This window comes from Giraffa tippelskirchi, chromosome 2, assembly GCF_054371585.1.
Source record: "Giraffa tippelskirchi isolate mGirTip1 chromosome 2, T2T-mGirTip1v1.2.pri, whole genome shotgun sequence".
NCBI classification, from domain to species: Eukaryota; Metazoa; Chordata; class Mammalia; order Artiodactyla; family Giraffidae; genus Giraffa; species Giraffa tippelskirchi.
In genome coordinates this window covers 50,393,545-50,415,926 of record NC_137276.1, presented here as the reverse complement: position 1 = coordinate 50,415,926, position 22,382 = coordinate 50,393,545, and the positions used below count along the sequence as shown (strand labels likewise).

At 47.7% G+C, this 22,382-nt stretch overlaps 1 protein-coding gene across 9 annotated transcripts in view; it reads right to left on the bottom strand.

Annotated features, from left to right (window-relative positions):
* Positions 1–22,382, bottom strand: part of ARHGAP22 (Rho GTPase activating protein 22) — a 177,650-nt gene that overhangs the window by 54,790 nt on the left and 100,478 nt on the right. Inside the window, exon 1 of one of the 9 annotated variants that reach the window (XM_081561823.1) lies at positions 20,297–20,665. The exons of 7 other annotated variants lie outside the window; for them this stretch is intronic. In XM_081561823.1, coding sequence (XP_081417949.1) covers positions 20,297–20,348 — 52 coding nt within the window. In that variant the 5' untranslated portion in view covers positions 20,349–20,665. Of the gene's footprint in view, positions 1–20,296; positions 20,666–22,382 lie in introns of those variants that run through there. One more of the 9 variants, XM_081561834.1, reaches the window with a different exon arrangement.

Here is a 22,382-nt window from a genome sequence, read left to right as displayed (position 1 = left end):
ATCTCCACTCCTCCCACCACCAGGGGGAAGTTCTTGTTTGTCCCCAGGTACCCCTCTGGACAGGTGCCCCTCTGGACAGGTGCTTGAGAACCGCTGCTCTGATGGACAGTCTCGAATCCTATCCTGAACAACCTACCAGACACCATGCTAGGAACTGAGGACACAGAGATGAAGCCCTGGACCTCAGGGAGTCAAGGGCAAGTGGGTCAGCCACAGATTGGGAAGCAGCCCAAGAAGTCAAATGAGCAACAAGGACATCCGCTCTTTCCTTCAGAGTCTGAGAATGCACCGTCTCTCTGCTTTTATCATGGAGATGCTCATAACCCCTTCCCCTATTCTGCATCACAAAACCTCCCCATCACAGGAATTCTTCCAGGTAGGGGAGAAACCTGGCTGGAGTCTGAGCTACCTTGGAGCACTTGGAGGAGTGGCAGAGGGGGAGTTCCTACCTTTTCTGCCTCCCCCAAAGGTGGGTTCAGCCCCCTCCCCAAGACCGGGGTGGAGGCAGCCAGCACAGTGATAGCCAAGGAGAAGGGCTGAGTGAGGAGACTGGGGCTGAGGAAAGAGACCTGCCTGACAGCAATGCAGCACCCGGGGCCTATGGGACTCCCACCGAGCACTTCATACTCAGTCCAACTTTCCCAGTTCCTTTCCGCTCTACTAGTCAGTCACGTGGACGTTTGTTGAGCCACAAACTCTGTGTTGGGCACATGAGAAAACCTTTGCTTCGATATGGACACCATGGATTTCTGATGCTCTTTTCCTTTCAGCATGGGTTCCCCAGAATGTGGGCCGACCTTCAGCAGGTGTGTGAGACCTCAGGGCTTTAGCTAACGTTCTCCCCAAGCTCTTCTTCAACCAAATTCTTCAGATTCCTTAAAAAACAACGTACTATTAAAAAAAAAAAAAAAAAAAGGCCTCCTTCCTGGAGGCCAGTTATAAACAATCAGAAAAGTAAGAGGTCCTGCTAATACCAGGATGGAAGTTTAATAAGTTCACTGTTACTGGGTTTGATCCCTGGCTTAGGAAGATCCACTGGAGGAGGGCATAGCAACCGAGTCCAGTGTTCTTGCCTGGAGAATCCCCATGGACAGAGGAGCCTGGTTGGCTACAGTCCATGGGGTTGCAAAGAGTCGGACATGACTGAGCGACTAAGCACAGCACAGCTGTTACCCAGCACCACTCCCCCACACGACTCCAGCAGGCAGCCATTCACATGGTACTCTAAGTGCCTAGAACCCTCTGGAAGCAGCCATTCACCTTATAGTTTGAATGAATGGGACACCCCTGGAGGCCAACACTCACACTGGAGTCTAAGTGCTTGCCTACCCCTTTCCCCCAGGCAGCCATTCTCATTGTAGTCTAAATGAATGGCGCCCTCTGGAGGCCCCCGTTCACACTGCGGCTTCTGTGAATTCCACCTGCTGGAGTTATGCAACGAGGTCTTACCTTCCCACATTCTACAGAAGAAAACTGCCCCAAATTTCCAGCCAGAGGACCAAAGCTGAGATTTTATGCCTTACCTGTTTGCTTTCCAGTGCTTTTCCCTTCAGCAGAGCTGGTAGGTCTAAGGAGCAAAACCTCAGCTCCTCCAGCCTCTCAGGGCTCCTACCCACCAGGTTCCACAGCACCCCCCAAACTAGGTCCACTGTAGGCTCTCAGCATCAGGCAGAGGATAAGACAGCTAAGATGCCTCCTTTGGAAGAATGTCTGATTTTCTATGCAACACATGGCTAGATACCAATGAGAGGGAAAGACAAAAACCAGAAAGTGGTCAAAACTTTTGAACAGATGGGTACTCTGCCTGGGGCTCCAGCCACACCCACATTCTGGAGGGGCCACAGGAAGGTCCGGCTAGAACATCACTGCTCAGCCAGCAGCTGTGAGGAAGGGCCTGGAGGGGCCCAGTCCATGGTCCTTTGGCATGGTAAAGGCTCTGAGAGGTCCAACTGCAGAGAAAACACTCAGCTCTGCTGAGCACTTCCCCAGGTACCACAAGCACATCACTATAGGTGACACTTGTTAAGATACTGAGACATGCCAAGAGCAAATGTTCCTGAGAAGATGCTGTGGGTACTGCTGAGGTGGGGGAAGAGAAACACAGTTGATGGGGACACTGCTGTGACACATCTCATGATGAAATTGAGAAAAAACACATAGGGAACTGAGAGGCCAGAGCCTTTGACTCTGGACGCAAAGGCTACATCTTTATGGGTCCCTCCCTGATGACCCTTTACTGATCTTTGTTTCTGTCCATCCACACTACTGTCCTTGAGCAGGCCTGGGTGTGGCCTGATGATGGGAGGGACTAGACCTGACCTCCCCAGGAAGAGCCACCACGAAGTGCAGGATCTCATTTACAGAGAGCCTAGTGCCATCCTGCACTCCCTCCGCTGGCCAGCCCGGTTCAGGATGCACTCCAGGCCAGCGTGAGGGGCCAGAGCCCATGCCAAGCCCCACAAGACCTCCCTCAGGAGCACCCAGGACAGGGAGAGCCTCAGCATCCCCGCCCACCAGCGCAGCGGAGGGCTGCCCTCTGGCTGAGGCCTGAACGGGATGCCGAGCACAGCAGAGCTTTGTTCCAGCCTCCGCCATCGATCGCCATGCAGACGCTCCGTGAATGGCACTGTTGTGGTATTTTAAGAAGATTCTACAAATAGCACCAACTCAGAATCGGCCTCAGAGCCAGCTGATGAATGCTGCAGCGGCAAGGGAAGGCCAGCCTGCGAGCTTGAGCCAGGACAATGGGGCCTCACAGGGGAGACAGGGCAGGATGTTGGGTGACCTGGGCCTTTTCCGGGGCTCCGTGGCCTCATTTCCCCCAGACTCACCAGGCAGCACACTTCCCCCACCTCTGTCACCCGGTCCTGGTTGGTAGATTGCTTCCTGGGAGTTTATTGGGAAGGAGTGATCGCCACCCCCCCACCAGACTCTGAATAAAGAAAAGGGGGCCCCTAACATCCTTTTGGCGTCTACATCTCCTGTATTTCCAAGCTCTGCCAATGTCCTGTAGGTCATGGAGGAGGGGGGTCACAGGAAGGGAGGATATCCATGTGTTTTCATCAGAAATCACTTTATTAGGGGGCCAGAGAAACCTCAAAGACCCACAGTCCTAGCAGCCAGACTATTAATTGGAATCGTTCCAGAAGACTCCATTCTTGAGACTTGAAAGACAGCTTAGGGAACAGATAAATAGCCTGAATTTGGAGTCATTCAGAGCTGAGTTTAGACTTAACTTGACCAGTGACAACCGGGTGGGCTGGGGCACATTATTTACCTTGCAGGGTCTTGATTTATTCACCTCTAAAATCCATAGTATTGGACGCCCCTTGCAGGGAAGGTTGAAGCAAACCAGAAGCAAAGTGTGCGCTGTGCTTGGCACAGTTGGAGCTCAGCAAATATTGGCCTTTCTTCCTTCCCAGATGAAAGACCATTTATCTAATACATGTGTGCATTCCATTCATAAAATGTTTCTGAAGTACGGCGGGGAAACCTGGAAGACATTAAGGGAACCCCTCTCGACCTCGTGAATCCACAAAGACATCAGGGCTGTGGTATCAGTGCAAATGAGCAAAGCAGGACAGTAGAGAGGCCACAGCCTGTGTGAAAAAGAGGCTTAAGTCTAAGCCCGTCTGGTACTTGGAAATGTTGCGACAAGGAAGGAAGGATTTTTGACAGAGCTACTTGGACCTTCCTCCCCTCCCCCCACTCTCCACAGCACATTCTAAGTGGGGGCGGTGAGGGGGGCCCTATGGCTAAGGGGCTGACTGCCCATCCAGCTGTCATGAGTGGCCTGAGAGTGGCTCCCCATCAGCTCCCTGCCCCACCCTCACCCTTGCCTTGCATGACCCCTTTATGCCTGGCTCCCTCCTTCTAGTACTCTGTTTGGAGTAATAAGGTGTGATACCAGCCCTGTAAGTGGCCCAGCACAAACCTGTCCTCAATTCAAAATTAAATGACTAAATTAGAATGAAGTCAGGCAGCCTTATTCAGAACCAAGAGCAGTGGGTCCCTAGACCTAAGGGTGAGATCCCAACTGGGTCACAGATATGGTGGGTGGTCTTAGGCAAGTCATTTTTTCTTTAGAGGTGTTTTAAAAACATTTCCCTAGAAAATGAGGTCAGGCTAGGTGGATCTCTGAGGACTTCTCACGCCTGCTGCCTGCCCCGTCTGGGCCCGTACATCTCTTAAGTCCCCACGATTGCATCATTAGCAAGATAAAACTCAGAGTAGACTCTCTCCTTAACTCTCCCCAGGAGGCCTATACTGGAAAAGAGCTTGCTTGTTCCCCACACTGGATTGGGACCAGGCAGGTAGGGGCCTGTTTGTAGGCAGGTGGCCCTGGAGGGGACCACTGAGTCAGAGCTGCAGGTGTCTCCCAGGGGACCCCAGAGCCCTCTGTCCTAGGAAGACTGCTGGGCTCTAGTCTTACACAAGCACTTTGCCTCCATGCCCTTGCTGCATGGGGACAGCCTGGTGAGGCAGTGATCTCCTGGCCAGGTGACACCAAGGTCTAGAGTCCAGGCACATGGTCAGAGGTACTGCAGGTCAACATGGGCGAGTCAGGACTTGGGCCCAAAGCAGCCTGACTCCAAGGCTGTCCCCTCATCTGCCCCGCCTTGCAGAGTGACTTGGTCTTTTTCAGTCTGACTATCTTCAACAGTAAACTGAGGAAGTGGAAACGACTTAAGTTCAAAGATCTTTCCGTCCTCCCAAGTTCAAGTCTCTCTGCCTCCAGAAGTTGCTGATGCAAACGGGGTGATTTTTTCGGAATCCTTAAAAAAAGCTCTGCAGGGACCAGGATCAAACAGAACAAAAGTGGGCCATAAGCCATGTCTGATCCTAGGTGGCCAATCCTAGGTAGTGGGGAGGCTGCGGGCAGTGACAATTTACTAACTGGTTTGGGAATGTTTCAGCAGTGTACAAACCTCTGAGCTCTTCTCATGAGCTCCCTCTGCATGTCTGTCATGCCTGCAGCCCTCCTTGGCAGGAGGGTGTCTGGGAGCTGGCAGGTGAGGGCCCTCCTGGTGAGAGGCCTAGGAAGGAAGGTGGGGAACAGGTGCCGGGGGCCCCTGCGCCAGCTCCTGAGCTACACCTGGTGCTCTGCACTAGCAGAGACAGTCACATGGCAGGCGAGGCCACTGTAACTCACTGATTGTGACTGGGCTGGTTATAGGAGACTGAATTGAAGCCCAGGGGGACCCGCATCTTCATGGCCCTAGTGTATCAAAGTGAGCATCAAGTTATTAACCATCCCTCCTGCTGGTGCCAGCTCCAAGGCATTCGTATAGAGAGCTAACAAGGGAGGGGGTGCAGGGCTGAAGCCTGCAGCACTCCCTCCACCCCCAACAAGCCCTCAGTCCATGTGAGAGTCTGAGCAGGTTCAGGGAATGGCTGTGCTTGGGACAGCAGCCAGCTCCAGGGAAGGGTTGCAGTTTCCAGCCCAAGAGAAACTCCAATGGGGGGAAGGTCCTATGTGTGCCTGATCTCAGAGAGGAAGCTGGCTGGGTGTTGTGGCCTGACTGAAGCTGCAAAGGAGAAGCTTCTGGGTTGAGACTACCCTTTGGCTTTTTCCAAAGTGAATGTGACTCGGGAGTATCCAGTCCTTTTATTCCAAGTTTCATCAGTAAAGGGCAAATGCCACTTTTTGTTTTACTCTCACTTGAGTGTTCTCCACTGCCAGTCATCAAAGTGAATACCTGGCTTGGATCTGTGTGGTATTAAAATGAAACTGTGCATGTGAGAATGGCAGACTCTGGTGCCAGACAACCTGAGTTGGATTCTCAGTCCTGAGCGGCTTGGGGCAAGAGCCTCTATGCCTGTTTCCTCATCTCTAAATGAGACTTGTTCCAAACGAACTTGTTACAATGAACCAGTTCCAAATTGGGAAAGGAGTACATCAAGGCTGTATGTTGTCACCCTGCTTATTTAACTTATATGCAGAGTACATCATGAGAAATGCTGGGCTGGATGAAGCACAAGTTGGAATCAAGACTGCTGGGAGAAATATCAATAACCTTAGATACGCAGATGACACCACCCTTATGGCAGAAAACAAAGAGGAACTGAAGAGCCTCTTGATGAAAGCGAAAGAGGAGAGTGAAAAAGTTGGCTTAAAACTCAACATTCAGAAAACTAAGATCATGGCATCCGGTCCCATCACTTCATGGCAAATAGATGGGGAAACAGTGACATACTTTATTTTCTTGGGCTCCAAAGTCACTGCAGATGGTGACTGCAGCCATGAAATTAAAAGATGCTTGCTCCTTGGAAGAAAAATTATGACCAACCTAGACAGCATATTAAAAAGCAGAGACATTACTTTGCCAACAAAGGACTTTAGTAGTCAAAGCTATGGTTTTTCCAGTGGTCATGTATGGATGTGAGAGTTGGACCATAAAGAAAGCTGAGTGCCGAAGAATTGATGCTTTTGAATTGTGATGTTAGAGAAGACTCTTGAGCGTCTGTTGGACTGCAAGGAGATCAAACTAGTCAATCCTAAAGGAAATCAGTCCTGAATATTCACTGGAGGGACTGAGGCTGAAGCTGAAATTCCAATTCTTTGGCCACCTGATGTGAAGAACTGATTCACTAGAAAAGACCCTGATGCTGGGAAAGAGTGAAGGCAGGCGGAGAAGGGGACGACAGAAGATGAGATGGTTGGATGGACTCACCAACTTGATGGACATGAGTTTGAGCAAGCTCCGGGAGTTGGTGATGGACAGGGAGGCCTGGAGAGTTGTAGTCCATGGGGTTGCAAAGAGTCAGACACAACTGAGTGACTGAATTGAACTGAACTGAAATGAGACTTGTAAAAGAATCCACTTGAGTATTATGGTGAGGACTAAATGAATTCTTATATACAAAGCACTTAGGATAGGGTTTGGCACACAGTGGGTGCTACGTGGACTATCATTGCTTTCATTTCAACAAAACAACACTAGCCTCATCACTTTTTAGAGTCTTACCCTAAGCCTTAAGACAAATAATGATCATTTCCATGACTGAACACTTGTGCAAGCAGCCTCATATACAGAGACTAATTTAAATTTTCCCTTGACACAAGCTGGTGAGGTTGCTGGTATCCCAATTTACAGACAAAAGTATCCCTCTTTGGCTCAGAGAAGTAACTTGTCCCCAAGGCTGCAAGGACAGTAGAAGGAAGAGCCAGAATTCAGCACCAGGTCTGTCCAACTCCCAGATGCAAGAGCTTATAACATTTCACTCTACCCACTTGAGACCAAGCCCTCAGGCACCTTAACTCACCCCCAAGTCATCACTTAGCATCTAGGTAAAGGTGAGGTAAGACGGACAAGACCTGAACCAGAGAAGAGCTAAGGACCTACCCACATACCCTGGTATGAAATAGCATCTTAGAAAGTACTATCCTGGGACACTGTCACAATTGGACAACTCCCCAAAAAAGCCCCATTTACAAAGCTTTGTCATTATTTGACCTCACTCTGTGGAAAAACCCTATCTCCAGGGCATCTGTCAAAAGAAATCAGTAGTAATTCTTCAACATTACAGCTGCCTAAAACTGATATTAATTTGGGCAAATAAGTTCTAGCCAAAAAGAAGTTATGGGGAAGGAGAAATATACTGGGGGCTCTGAAGAACTCTGACATTTTTCTGGATACCTACAAGGCCATGTGTAGACCTGCGTCCATGAGCAGTAAAGACTTGGGAGGTCTCCAATCTCTGACCTCTGGCCAACTTTAGGCCCCTGCACAAGTAGGAAGTGAAGATTAAGTCACAGTCATAAACTACCTAAGCACTGAAGGTGTGCCTCAACACACACACATACACCCTCTTAGCAAAAAGTAGAAGATTTATTGGTTAAAGGCATTTAATGGTATCTCTGACAAATCATTAGCTGACCACTAAACTAATCAAGGAAAGACTTCCATGGCTGTATACTACAGATTTTATAAATTCAGTCCAGGAAAGTCACTAAACAGCTACAACAATAACAACAACAAAAGTAGGGTAGGGAAGGGAATCTAATTTGCAGAGTTGACACACTATATTATTTATAGTGTCCACTTTTCAACAAAAGATTATAAGATACATAAAAAAAGAAGAAAATTTGGTCTATACACAAGGGGAAAAAAGCTGTCAATAGACACTATTCTTGACTCAGATGTTAGATTTCCTAGACAAAGATTTCAAATTGGCTATTATAAATATGTTCAAAGAAATCATGTCTAAAGCATTAAAGGGAGGTATGAGAATGATATCTCACCAAATAGAGAATGTAAATAAAGAGATTGAAATTTAAACAGAAATTTTGAAGTTTAAAAGAACAATAAGTAGCATGAACGATTTACTATAGAGATTCAATAGCATATCTGAGCTGACAGAAGAAAGCATCAGTAAACTTAAAGTCAACTGTGATTATGCAATATGAGGAATAAAAGAAAAAAAAAGATGATGAAAAATGAATAGAGCCTCTGAGACTAGTGGGATATCATCAAGTGCACCAAGATACACATAGTGGGAGTCTTAGAAGGAAAGAAAGGGGTAGACAGACTATTTGAAAGAGTAATGGTCAAAAGCTTCCCAAGTCTGTAGAAAAACATTGTTGATCCAAGAATCTCAGTGAATTCCAAGTATGATAAACTCAAAGAGATTCATACCCAGACATATCATAGTTAAACTATCTAAAGACAGAATCTTAAAAGAAGCAGAATGATTCATCACATACAAAGAATTCTCAGTAACAGTTAATATCTTATCAAAAATCATGGAAACCAGAAAGCAGTGAGATGACATTTTCCAAACACTAAAAGAAAAGACTGTCAACCAAGAATTCTATACCTATCAAAACCATCTTCAAAATGGAGAAGAAATGAAGACATTCCAAGATAAACAAAAACTGAGAGGATTCAATTTTCTGTCCTTGCAGATGAGTAGTACAAGAAATTCAAAGGTGAAACAAAAGGACATTGGAAAAGCACTTGGATCCACATGAAGAAATAAAGAATATCAATAAAAGTAACTACAATTGAATGTAAAAGACAGTATACATGTATTTTTTGTAGCACTATTCTTCTATCTGATCAAAGGAAAACTGTATTAATTACAAAACTGTGTTGATGGACTTATAATGCATAAAGATACAGTAAGTACAACAATAATGGCACAAGGGAGAGAGAGGGAACAGAGCTACACTGGAGCAAAGTTTCTGCATGCGGTTGAAGTTGATGTAGTATTACTCTGTACTAAATTGTTTTACGTTAAAAGACTAATTATAATCCCCAGAACAAAGAGAAATAACAAAATAACTTTTAAAATACTGTAAAGCAATAATAAGGAAATCAAAGCAGTGCATAGAAAATATCTACTTAATGCAAAAGTAGGCAGTAATGAAAATACAGAAGAACAAAAACGACATGTCACATAGGAAATAAATAGCAAAATGGCTGGCATTAATCCACACTGTCAGTAATTACATTAAATGTAAATGTATTAAGTACTCCAACAAAAAAGTAAAGAATAACAGAATGGATTTAAAAAACAAACTATATACTGTCTATGGTAAACACATTTAGATTTTAAAACATAAGTAAACAGAAAGTGAAATGATGGAAAAAGATATACCATACAAACAATACCCAAAGAGAGCTACAAATATTGAACAAAATAGACTTTAAGACAAAAATGTTACTGGAGACAAACAAGAAGATTTCATGATGAAAAAAGGCTGATCCAGCATAAAGACATAATAATTATAAACAAACATGCCTTAACAACAGAACTCCATAATTTATGAAGTAAAAATAGAATTGAAGCAAGATTCAATAATAATAGTTGGAAACTTCAGTTCTCCATTTTCAATAATGGATAGAGCAACTAGGCAGAAAATCAATAAAGAAACAGACACCTGAACAATATGAGTAACCAGGTAAGCTTAACTTACAAGGCACTCCACCCAGAAAGTGCACGGGGAACGTGTCCAGGACAGACCACTTACTAAATCACAACACAAGCCTTAAACATTTAAAAGGGGTGAATGAAACAAAATATGAAAGTATACGCAATGACGATAGAGTGTAGAGCATAGGTGATAGAGGAATGAAATTAAAAATCAATTAAAAAGGAAATCTAGAAAACTCGTAAATATGTGGAAATTAAACATCTCACTCTCAAATAAACTAAAGAAGAAATAACCACAGAAATTTAAAAACCGTTTTGAAATGAATGGAGATGAAAACACAACATATCAAAATCTATGGAGTACAGCATGCTTAGAGGGAAATTTACAGCTATAAATGCCCACATTATAAAATAATAAAGATGTCAATCAAAAACCTAACTTTACACTCTAAGAAACTAGAAAAAGAACAAACCAAGCTAAAATCAACCAAATAGAAGGAAATAATGAAGATTAGAGTTGAAATAAGTAAAACAAAGACTAGAAAAATAGAGAAAATCAGTAAAAACAAAAGTGTGTTTCTTTGAAAAGATGACCATATCTGACAAAATTTAATTAGACTGACCAACAAAAAGAGAACAAGACTTAAATTTCTAAAATCAAGGATTAAAAAGGGGACATCACTGCCAACCTTATAGAGATAAAAAAGATTACAAGGGAATAATATGAACAATTTTATGCCAACAAATTAGATGGCTTAGATGAAAAGAAAAATTCCTAGAAAGACATAAGTATCAAAACTAATTTAAGAAGAAATTTAAAATCGAAATAAACCTTTAACATAAGACTAAGTTAATAATTTAAACATCCCCCAAAATGTTTCACTAATGACTTCTACTAATCATTTAAAGAATGAATATCAGGTAGTTTCACTGATGAATTCTACCGAACACTTAAAATGTTAATACCAATTATTCACAAGCCCTTCCAAAAAGCACAAGAGGAGCGAATGATTCCCAATTCCTGTGCAGCCAGTATTCCTCTAATATTGATAATAAAAACAAAGACAGAGCAGAAAAAAACAAAAACAAAAAACTACAGACCAACGTTCCTTGTGAATACAGATATGAAAATACTCAACAAAACACTAGCAAAATACAATCTAAATGCTTGCCAGTTGATGAGTAGATAAACCAAATATGGCATAATCATACTATAGACTGGTGGTTCAGTGTTAAAGAATCCATCTGCCAATGCAGGAGACACAAGTTGGATTTCTGGGTTGGGAAGATCCCCTGGAGGAGGAAATGGCAACCCACTCTAGTATTCTTGTCCGAAAAATCTCATGGATAGAGGAGCCTGGTGGGCTACAGTCCAGGGAGTTGCAAAGAGTCGGACACCACTGAGTGAATGAACACACACACGTGGACTATATTCAGCCATAAAAAAGAATGAAGTAGTGATAACATGCTACAACATGGCTGAACCTTGAAAATATTATGCTAAGTTAAAGAAGCCAAACACAAAAGGCCATATCTTGTACAAAGGTATGCTGTTAAGTGGTAGCCAGGGGCTGCAGGATAAGGGGGAAGGGTTGTCTTAGGAATGGGAAGTGACTACTAATGGGCAAGGGGTTTCTTTCTGGGGTAATAAAACTGTTCGAAAATTAGATTATGGTGATGTTTGCATAACTCTAAATATATTTAAAAATTACAGAGCTTTCAGTTCAGTTCAGTTGCTCAGTCGTGTCCGACTTTGCGACCCCATGAATCGCAGCACGCCAGGCCTCCCTGTCCATCACCAACTCCCGGAGTCCACCCAAACCCATGTCCATCGAGTCGGTGATGCCATCCAACCATCTCATCCTCTGTTGTCCCCTTCTCCTCCCGCCCCCAATCCTACCCAGCATTAGGGTCTTTTCCAATGAGTCAACCCTTCGCATGAGGTGGCCAAAGTATTGGAGTTTCAGCTTCAACATCAGACCTTCCAAAGAACACCCAGGACTGATCTCTTTTAGGATGGATTGATTGGATCTCCTTGCAGTCCAAGGGACTCTCAAGAGTCTTCTCCAACATCACAGTTCAAAAGCATCAATTCTTCGGCGCTCAGCTTTCTTCACTGTCCAACTCTCACAACCATACATGACCACTGGAAAAACCATAGCCTTGACTAGACGGACTTTCGTTGGCAAAGTAATGTCTCTGCTTTTAAATATGCTATCTAGGTTGGCCATAACCTTCCGTCCAAGGAGTAAGCGTCTTTTAATTTCATGGCTGCAGTCACCATCAGCAGTGATTCTGGAGCCCAAAAAAATAAAGTCTGACACTGTTTCCACTGTTTCCCCATCTATTTCCCATGAAGTGATGGGACCAGATGCCATGATCTTAGTTTTCTGAACGTTGAGCTTTAAGCCAACTTTTTCACTCTCCTCTTTCACCTTCATCAAGAGGCTCTTTAGTTCTTCTTCACTTTCTGCCATAAGGGTGGTGTCATCCGCATATCTGAGGTTATTGATATTTCTCCCGGCAATCTTGATTCCAGCTTGTGTTTCTTCCAGCCCAGCTTTTCTCATGATGTACTCTGCATATAAGTTAAATAAGCAGGGTGACAATATACAGCCTTGACGTACTCCTTTTCCTATTTGGAACCAGTCTGTGGTTGTTCCATGTCCAGTTCGAACTGTTGCTTCCTGACCTGCATACAGGTTTCTCAAGAGACAGGTCAGATGGTCTGGTATTCCCATCTCTTTCAGAATTTTCCACAGTTTATTGTGATCCACACAGTCAAAGGCTTTGGCAAGTCAATAAAGCAGAAATAGATGTTTTTCTGGAACTCGCTTGCTTTTTCTATGATCCAGCGGATATTGGCAATTTGATCTCTGGTTCCTCTGCCTTTTCTAAAACCAGCTTGAACATCTGGAAGTTCACGGTTCATGTATTGCTGAAGCCTGGCTTGGAGAATTTTGAGCATTACTTTACTAGCATGTGAGATGAGTACAATTGTGCAGTAGTACAGAGCTTTACATTCTAAATAAATGCATTCTATGATATTTGAAATATATCTCAAGAAAGATGTTTAAAAGAGTCAGGTGATGGGTGTTTGGGGGAAGAGCCCAGCAAAAGGTCTAATTCAGGCAGGATGCGCATGAGCTACATAGCTGGGTTGGGGCAGGTGCGATAAGGAGAACTATTTAGGGGTTCACTTTACTTGGGTGCTCCCCATTTGGGGTCCAGGATTCCTGAAAGAGCATCCCTTTACAGTGCAAGGACCTACAAACAAAGAAGATGGGAAAATATACATCAGGCATTTTTTTGCCCTCTCCCTCCAGGAATTTAGGACTCGAGCTCTCTGGGAGGCTTGCTGCCCTAATGGCCAAGGTCAAGGACTTCAAGCTCCTCCAGGACTGGCTCCTCTTCAGGCCACAAGTCCACCCTCCAACTCCAGTAACAGCAGTGCTGACCATGGCTGTGTGCTAGTTAAACAGACCTGCTCATAAACTCTGACCGCTGACCTATCCTTGCCATCTCTCCTTCACCCCTAGATGAGTGCTGGCTGAGCCCCTCTCTGAGCAGGTAGAAAGAGGCATTTGACCTTGTTATGCCCCGTTGTGAAGAGCACAGGGCAGTTCTGAGTTTCCTCAAAAAATCATCTAAGGTTCAAGCTGAGAGGGATCTTGGAGATCATCCGGTTTTGCCTCCTTCCCTCTTTGGAGATGAGGAAGTTGAGGCTCAGAGTGGTAACTCAGTTCGAGAAGGGTAGTACTAGGATTGTCATCCAGCCTTCTGACAACCCTAGAGTTTGGCATGCCTGTCGCCATTTACAGGTGAAGATGCAGGGGCTCAGAGAGATGAGAGGTCGCCTGGGGTACTTGGCTAGGAAATGGAACCAAACAGTCCACCAGAACTTGCTTCCCTTTTTGAGAAACCCACAGGACTGCTACCCCAGGACATCTGAATGGGGAAGAGGTAACAAATGAGGACATTTCTTGGAAAGCAACTGTGACCCCTGCAAGCCCTGAGCTACAGATAGGAGGCCTCCAGGCTCTGGGCTTCAAGCACAATCCTGCAGCACGAGGCTTGAACATTCTGACACATCCATCCCACCTCACATCCATTCTCTTCAGCTCATCACATCCTTAAGGTCGAGTCAGGCTGCAAGGCTCTCTCGCTTGGCTTCTGCCAGCCTTCCCAGAGGAGAGAAAAGACAAAGCCTGTCCTGGCTTCCCACTAGGGGGCTTCACTCAGTGAAGGGACAGGTTTTGCAAACTGACACACAAATACTTATTGTGGTAGGTGTTTTAAAGAAAAGGCAAGGGATGGCATGTGAGCAAATACCAGGGGTCAGAGAGGGCCTCTCAGGAAAAAGTGACACTGAGAGTTCACAGTGGGTGCCACTGGAGTCCCTTGAGCATTTCTGAGCAAGGAGCAATGGGATCCTGAGGGCCACTGTAACAGGTTCTGGCTGCAGCTGGAGGATGGACTGGAATAGGGAGGGTCCAAGCAGAAAGACCAAGAGACCACTATAGTGTTTGGGCGGCAAGCTGGTGGCTGGTCCCAGGGAGCTGGCATGGATGGAGACAAGCGGAGAAATTCAGATGGATTTTGGAAATGGAACTGGCAGAACCTGGCGTGGGCAGATTGGAGGAAGAAAATGGAAGTGAGTGTTTAGGTCTAGCCTGATCAGCTTTGGCCACTCTCTAGGCCAGGAGACAACCAGTGGAGGCGTCAAGTGAGTCTGGTGCTCAAAGTGAGGTCTGGGCAGAATAATCACTGTGATTCTGAGAAGGCTGCCAGCAAGAGGGCCGAGCGGATGGGGGCAGAAGTGAGGCCACCAGCGTCTGCTTGTGCAGGAGCCTGGAACAGCGGCATAGAAGGAGCAGCTGGGGAGCTGCACTGCTGGGGAAGCCTGGACCTGACCCACCTCTGCAGGCCTGGGAAGCCCTTCACTATTATGTCTGTTGCTCTGGCTGCTCGTCCTATGAGACTCAACTTGGGCATCAGCCCTCCCAGAGCACGCAGGCCTGCTGCTCTCCCAACATTTCTTAGCCTGTAACATCACCTTCTGCTGCCTGGGTCTCTGCTTTGTCAGGCTGTGAACACAGTGGGGGTGGATACTGTACCCTCCCAAGCTCTTTATCTTCATGCCAGGCACTGGGCCTGGTGTGGGGCGAGTGCCACAAATGATTGTTAAATGAACTGACCGAGACTGCCTATTTAGCAATCTTGGAAGAGTTTGTGAAAAATGGAACCATCTCAAGAAAGTGGGCTCGGAGGTTGTACAGACATTTACATAGGAGAACCAGTTCTATCATCCCCAACCCTGGGATGGCAGTCCCTCCCTCCAGGTCAGCAAGGGGCACCTCTGCCCAGCTTGAACTGTGCTCAGTTGCAGCATTCCTGCCCCGCCCACTGGCCTCTGTGCCCTGGCCACCAGACAGCCAGACAAGCCCTTGGATATCAGGAAACAGACAAGGAGTCCATGTCAATGCCTCACTCTCACTCGGAGAGCTACACCAGGTGAGGCTGGACTCTCACAGGCAGACTGCCCCTGGGACCCTGGGCATCAGGAGACAGAAACAGGTGCAGGTAAGCACAACTGTCTCCCTGTTCCTGCTGCACCCACTGCTCTCTTGCCAGCTTCTCTGCCAAGTGCAGCGCCAGATCACAGAGGTGACAAGACAACTGTCAGCTAGGGGGCACAGACCCACACCAACCAGTCACTAGACAGAATGGACTGGGCCCATGGGTCAGGGTTTCAGAGCTGCTTCCAGGTGCAGGCCACCTGTCTAGGGCTCGATTGAAGGCACCATGAGAAGGCATGGTATCTGCAGGGGCCAGAGAGGTCCAGGCTGTGTGGTGGGGGGAGGTTGGGAAGGGGCTGGGGAGGGGTATCAGGCAACACCAGCAAGGCTAAGAAGCTGAGCTTTCGTTTGTAGGCACTGTGAGGCCAAGATGCAGTTTGAGGAGGGACATGAGGTGACAGGAACCATGCATGGGACGGTGGCTTTGGCAGAGGACTAGAAGATGCAGGGATGAACTTGGGATGGCCAGTTGAGAAAGCCAGTACAGTTGAGATGATGAGGGTCTGCACAACCAGTTCAGTGGCCTTGAAGGTGGGGAAGGGGTCACAGCCCTGGGCAGGATCTCAGGAGCTGTCAGCCTTTGGTCACGGGAAATGACCCTGGGCAGGGCTGAGAGCCAGGAAACTGGGAGAAGGGGCTGTAGCTGGGGTTCTGGATCTGCAGGCTGGAGGTGGGCATTGCACAGGTGAGGGGCAGAGGATCTGGGGGCTCTTTCCTTAAAGGTGATCAAAGCCACTGGGACCTGGGGTGAGATGTGTGGGAGAGACTCATTGCAGAGTTCAGAGGGTGAAACAGAATTCGCAGCCAAGCTTGGTGTATGGGTGGGAGAATAGCTTGCCAGGAGAGGTATGAAGGACCAGGCAGGCACCATCCGGGAGGAAGGGCGTGGGGCAGGCTCTCAGGTGCTTGGAGTAGTGGTACTGTTCACTAGGTCCAGCACTAGTGTGGGGTCACAGGTAAGTGCAGGAGGAGCAGAACGGGGAGGCAGGGCCAGCAAACTGTTCCTGGGGAGGGTGTGGTGGTGATGAAGGGAAGGTGAGGTGGGCTGAGCCTGTGGAGCACCTAAGGGCAAGAGACTTTAAACAAAAAAATGTTCTGATGAGAGATGGAAAGCAGGTTCATGGGCTGATAGGAGTCAGTGGAAGGAAGCGTGAGAGTGCTAGGAACAGAGAGGACAAGACGAGGGCAAGATTGCCGAAGACAGGAGAGCTCCCAATGCTGAGACCAGCAGGAAACATGACTGGCAAAGAGGAGCAATGAGGGGGGCAGCAGACCTCAAAGGTCTCAGGGTTCCCCAGTCTGCCCTTGACCCCTCCCCGGCTTTGGACAAAAGTTGCCTCAGTGTTGTGATCGTGGAACACTTCTTCTTCCAAGTCCTGGTCTTGGGTCACAATGCAAAGTTGAAGAAAATGAAATCCGCCACTGAACAGACCCACCACAGAGCTCGATACAGAAGAAGCATCTGGAAATGTTGTCCAGAAACAGTGAAATGAGACAATGTCCTGAGAGTTCAGAGCAAGCTTGTTCACCTCTGCTTTTAGGAGGGAGAAACCCTTCTCTGCACAGCAGATCCTGCTCGCTGACCTTTGGGCTTCTGCAGAAGCACCAGGGACCAAGGACTGCTCCAATTGTATATGGAGAGAGAGATGTATGAGAGAGGCTTATTGCAGAGTTCAAAGGGAGAAGCAGAGAATTCACAGCCAAACTCGGAGTATGGGTAGGAGAATAGCTGGCCAGGGGAGTAAGAACAACCAGTCAGGCACAATTCTGGAGGAGGGGCGCAAAGTATGATAGCACCTGCATATGGTAGTGAATGGATTTATATCGTGGCATATTGTGCCCCAAAAAAGTGTCTACAGTAATCTCTCCCCAAGTCCAGGATGCCCCCCACCCCCACAACTCCACCACCAGCAAGAGAGAAGGTGTCCTCTGGAGAGAGTGCCGGGCTTCGGATTTTAAAGACATTAAGCCCAGATCCACTATGGTAATTCTGGCATGTGATATATTTTTGCCACTCTCTTTACGGAATTTACTACTTGAGCCTGCCGATTTTATCAAGTACACTTTTACTCAGGGACTACATGGTCAAATGTTCTGTTGTAAAAGCCTGATTCAGAAATATCCAAGAATGAAATCGATAACAACATCTGTTGTCTCGAGGAAATGTATACCAATGACTAATGGATTCTCTTTTGATCTTAAAGAAAAAACACACACTTTTCTAGTCTGGAAAGTCAGAAAGCTTCTTTACAGGTAGCCTGTAACAGCTACACAACACACACACACACACCTACATACACATCCCTTGAAAATAGATGGACTGCGTCACTGCTATGACAACTGAATCACAGGCCAAAGAAGCATTTCTCAAAATATGGTCAAAGATACAGATGCCATGAGATGCTCTACAAAAGGCAGGTTCCCTGGGCAAAAGTTTGAAGACTGTATCTATTAACACTCTCCATCTGATCTGGAGATGCACATTTGCACCAATTAATATGTTGAAAGTTCTGAAGTCTTGCAGTGAAAAGCCTCCCAAAGTTTAATAACTCATGATTTCTAAGGTTATGGCCAAGGAAACCTTGCTCCCCTGTTTATAGCAGAACTCATTTGGAACAATGATCCAAACTGTCTCCTGCCCAGCCAGACTGGTCACATAGGTTCAAATTTGTTAAATGAGGCAACAACATTTAAACATTTGGAGATTTTACATTAAACAGCCAAATGTTGGGACTCCCCTAGTGGTCCAGTGGCTAATACTCCACATTCCCCATGCTGGAGGCCCGGGTTTGATGCCCTGGTCGGGGAACTAGATCCCACATGCCACATGTAAAGATCCCACCTGCTGCAACGAAGATGCAAGATTCCACATCTCAACTAAGATCCAGTGCAGCCAAACAAATAAAATTTTTTTTTTTTTAAAGCCACAAATGTCTCCATTTCTGGACCATCCTTCCTGCCTGCCAGTGGCTGGCTGCCTGCTCTGGACAGGGCAGGTGCACTCTGGCACTCCAGTGCTGCCCAGCCCCTCCAGGATTGTCCACCTCTGCTACTTTAGGTGGGCTTCAGGACTTTGTGAGTGATTCAGACTGGGTCCCTGCTCCCAGGCTGCTCTGGCCAGCTCTGTCTTAGGATGGGTTGGGAGGACGGGAGCAAAGTGGATTGTGCAACCTGGAGTCCATAGTCCCAGAAGACAGCCCCAGCAGGAGACCCTCTTACTGCTTCCCTTCTGGGGCTACTAGTTGAATAAGTACCTTCCCTAACCCAGCCCTGGCAAATCCACCTTTGCTTCTAGGATTTAAGCTCCACCCCCCAACAGGATTTACTGAGAAATGGTCCAGAAAGACCAAAGCTGCTGTAGGCCCCCATTGAAATCCTTGCTGCTCTGCTCTGGGCTCTGACTTGACCTCAGTCAGCATGAGACAGACCCTGCCCTCTGAATCATACAGAGACCCTGGTTACTGCAGCCGCCAAGATACACTTGCCTTCCATCTATTCCTCCCAAACACGAAAATGCACATGCAAAGTCCTTTTTTCTTTTTAAAATCAAAGTTAAGAAAACTTGCTCTAGGGCAATGAGAACCATGAAACTCATCTTATTTCATCTGAGCTGCACAAAAGCTCAACCACAGATATTATCTATGGCCAGATTAACTGGGCACTTTCTCTCTTGTTCTATATGATCTGTTTAAATGTAGGGCCCTATTTAGTTTTATTATATTTACTTCTCATATTAAAAACGACCTCAAACTCCTTGTGAAACAAACCAATACATTTGTGCCATCTTTATCATCACCTGGACGAGAGTTCTTCAAGCTGCTTGACACATTCCAACCTTTCTTTATCAGAATCCAGAATATACTTTTCAAAGAACCAGAACCTGGTGCCCATCTGGTAAAGCCGGCGTCCACCTTATAGTTTACAGGCAAGACTTCCCAGACTCACCTTGTCACACCAGTCACTTAGGGAAGCCCTTAAACACACAGCCTCGCAGGCCCTTCCCCAGAGTCTATCCAGGAAGTAGGTCAGAGTGAGGCTAGGCAATCTGCATGTTTAATAAGCGAGGGACAGGTGGGTTTTAGGTTCCCACGAGCTTGGGAGGCGCTGCGGTAAAGGGTTGCATTATTTTGTTTCTGGCAATCAACAGGGATAGTTTCAGCCAGTCAAGGGTTAAGTTAGAAGGGCCACTGCCCAAAGGAGGCCGGACCTCCGCAGCCGCCAACGTCCTCGGCGCGTTTCTCGGCTTGGAACCCTCTCCGAGCCCGCTACATTCCACAAGCTGCTCCCCGCGACTTTTGGAAAACTCTGAGTCAGGGCCCCTGGGTCCAAGTTTGTGACAGAGGCGGGCGAGGAGAATGAATGGCCCGGCTCCGAGGCGGTTAAGCCGCAGAGGCGGCGACGGGAGCAAACCAGGCTCTCTCTGCAGAGGACCTGCGGGAGGGGCTTGGAGCCAGGGGCTCCGCCGACCCAGCCTTGGACTTGGCGGACCAGCAGCCGGCGCTCACCGTCCGCGCCGGACCCCGTAGGGTGGGCTTTCCCCTCCTCTCGGCTCCCCTAATACCCCTGGACCGGACCCTAACCTCTAGCCAGGCTCCGCCGAGCAAGAGGAGCCTCTGGACGCGCGCTCCAAAGTTCGGTCACCCGGGGGAAGTTGCAGCCACATCTGATCCCTTTCCACGGCGGAAGCAGGTGTCGGGTGGCCCAGGGGAATCCTGCGGACAAATCCCCGAGGCGGGACCAGCAGCTTCCAGTGGCTGCAGGAGGAACCGGCGGCGCGCGCCCCTCGCCTGAGCGCATAAGTCCCGAGTCCGCGGCGCACGTGCACGGTCAAGAGTTACCTTTGGGCGCTCGCAGGTGTCCCCTCCAGTCTTTGCAGCAACACAGCCCCATAGCAGCCGCCTACGCCCGCGGCTCAGCTTCGCTGCCTGGCGCGCCGCCTGCTGCCCGCACCCCCGGAGCAGGGTGGCCGATGTCCGGCTGGCGCACGGTGCCTACTCCGGCACGGAGCCACAGACCCGGCTGCTCCGTCCCCCTTACGCTCGGTACCGGTCCGCTCCGCGGGTATCCCGGCCTCCAGGCAGACCCTGCTAATCAATAGGAGAATGCGCAGATCGCGCCAGCCGCCGGGCCAGCCCGCTTTTATCTCCGCGCGCCGGGGCGGCCCCTGCGCCGGCTCCCTGCCCTCGCGGGCTCCCTCCCCACGGCCCGTTACTCTCCCTGGGCGCCGGGCTGTGCGCTCGCGAGGGGCCGCCAGGGGGTGCTGTGCGAGCCGGCGCGGTCTGCGGCTCCCTCCTCTACCCGCAGGGAACCCGGGTCGGGTAGTGGGGGATGCTCGCAGACCGGAAGGAAAGGTCCCCTCGCAGTGCAAGGGCGGTGCCACCCCTCCCCCAGCATCCTCTAAGTAGTCGTCTCATGGTGACTTGGGAGGTGTCTACAAGGGCCACCCTGCTCTCAGTTTCCCAGCTCGCCTGCACTCTATAACTGAGGAATTGCCCCGGCTTCTCCCAATCCCGTGGGCTATCTATGGACTATGTGACTTTGGATAAGTCACTTCCCCTCTGAGACTGTTCTCCTGAGCACAAATTAAAGGTTTGATGGTGTCAAGTTACTAAAACATTCTGTGCTCAGTTTCCTCATCTATCAGACGGGAAGAATAATAGAAATGCTTCGATGGATCCTTGCGAAGATTAAATGCATAATCGTTAAAATGATCTAGGACACATGTGGCATTTTGTGAAGTGCTTTGTAAGTGGGGTGGAGAAGGAAATGGCAACCCACTCCAGTATTCTTGCCTGGAGAATTCCCTGGACAGAGAAGCCCGGTGGGCTACAATCCATGGGGTCGCAAAGAGTCCAACAGGACTGGGCAACTGTCACTTGTAAGGGGGCACTGTCATCATCATCAAGTGTTGGTGAGGGCTTGCTTTGGTGCCATCACTCTGGAAGGTAACACTCGAGGTGCTTATTAAAACTAAAAATGCTCATACCCTGGGACCAAGCAATTCCATTTTGCAGCAAGAAATCAGCCCACACTCTCAGGAAAACCCATACCAGGCTTTTCACTGCAGCCCTGTTTGTAACTGCAAAAAATTGCAACCAAAAAAATGTTCGTCAGTATAGAGATTATCGAATACACTGGCATTTCCATAAAATGAAATACTATGAAAGGAGGGAGTTGCAGCTGGATGTTGAAGATCTATGGATTCATAGTACTTATGTAAAACACACACCTTCAGAATATTATTCCACTGTATAGCACCCATACCATGCCGGGCACTGCTCTAGACACTTCGGCCAGGAAACATACTTGGGAAGAAAAACAATCAAGTGGTTCCCTCCAGGGAAAGGGCAAGAGATGAGAATGGATTGAAAGTGGGTGTCAAGGGAATTTAGCATTCTTATGGTGGTCTAATTTTTTAAAAGGAAGGTGTATTCATTTATTATTGTAGAGTTAAAGTCAAATGAGAAAAATTATATCAAGTGTCTGGCACAGAGAAGGAGTCTTAATATTAGATTCCCTCTCACCCATCCAGTTCCTAGGATCTGTTCCTGCCCCTGAAACAGGGCTATGGTCAACCTCTGATGGCCTCTGCTCGACTGGGATTTTCTCCTTCCCTCCATACCCCCATCCCATCTTGAGAAAATAGACACAGTCTGGAGGAGAGCAGCGGAAAGGCCAGGCCCAAGGCAGAGGCTGCCTAGAGCATGGAGCACAAGAATTAATTGTTGGGGGTGGCGGGAGGCAGGGGAAGGGAGGAAAGAATGGCTTGGAATAGTGGAGAGGTTTTCCCAGGAGTTAAGTCTCATTCAAAGGAGAGATTAACAACAGTGGGACAGATTTCTGCCTCCCTCTCTAACTCTCCAGAAAGACCTGGCTGAGGCTTCTTCAGGGAGAGAGAAGGGCTGTCCTGCACTACATCCGGAA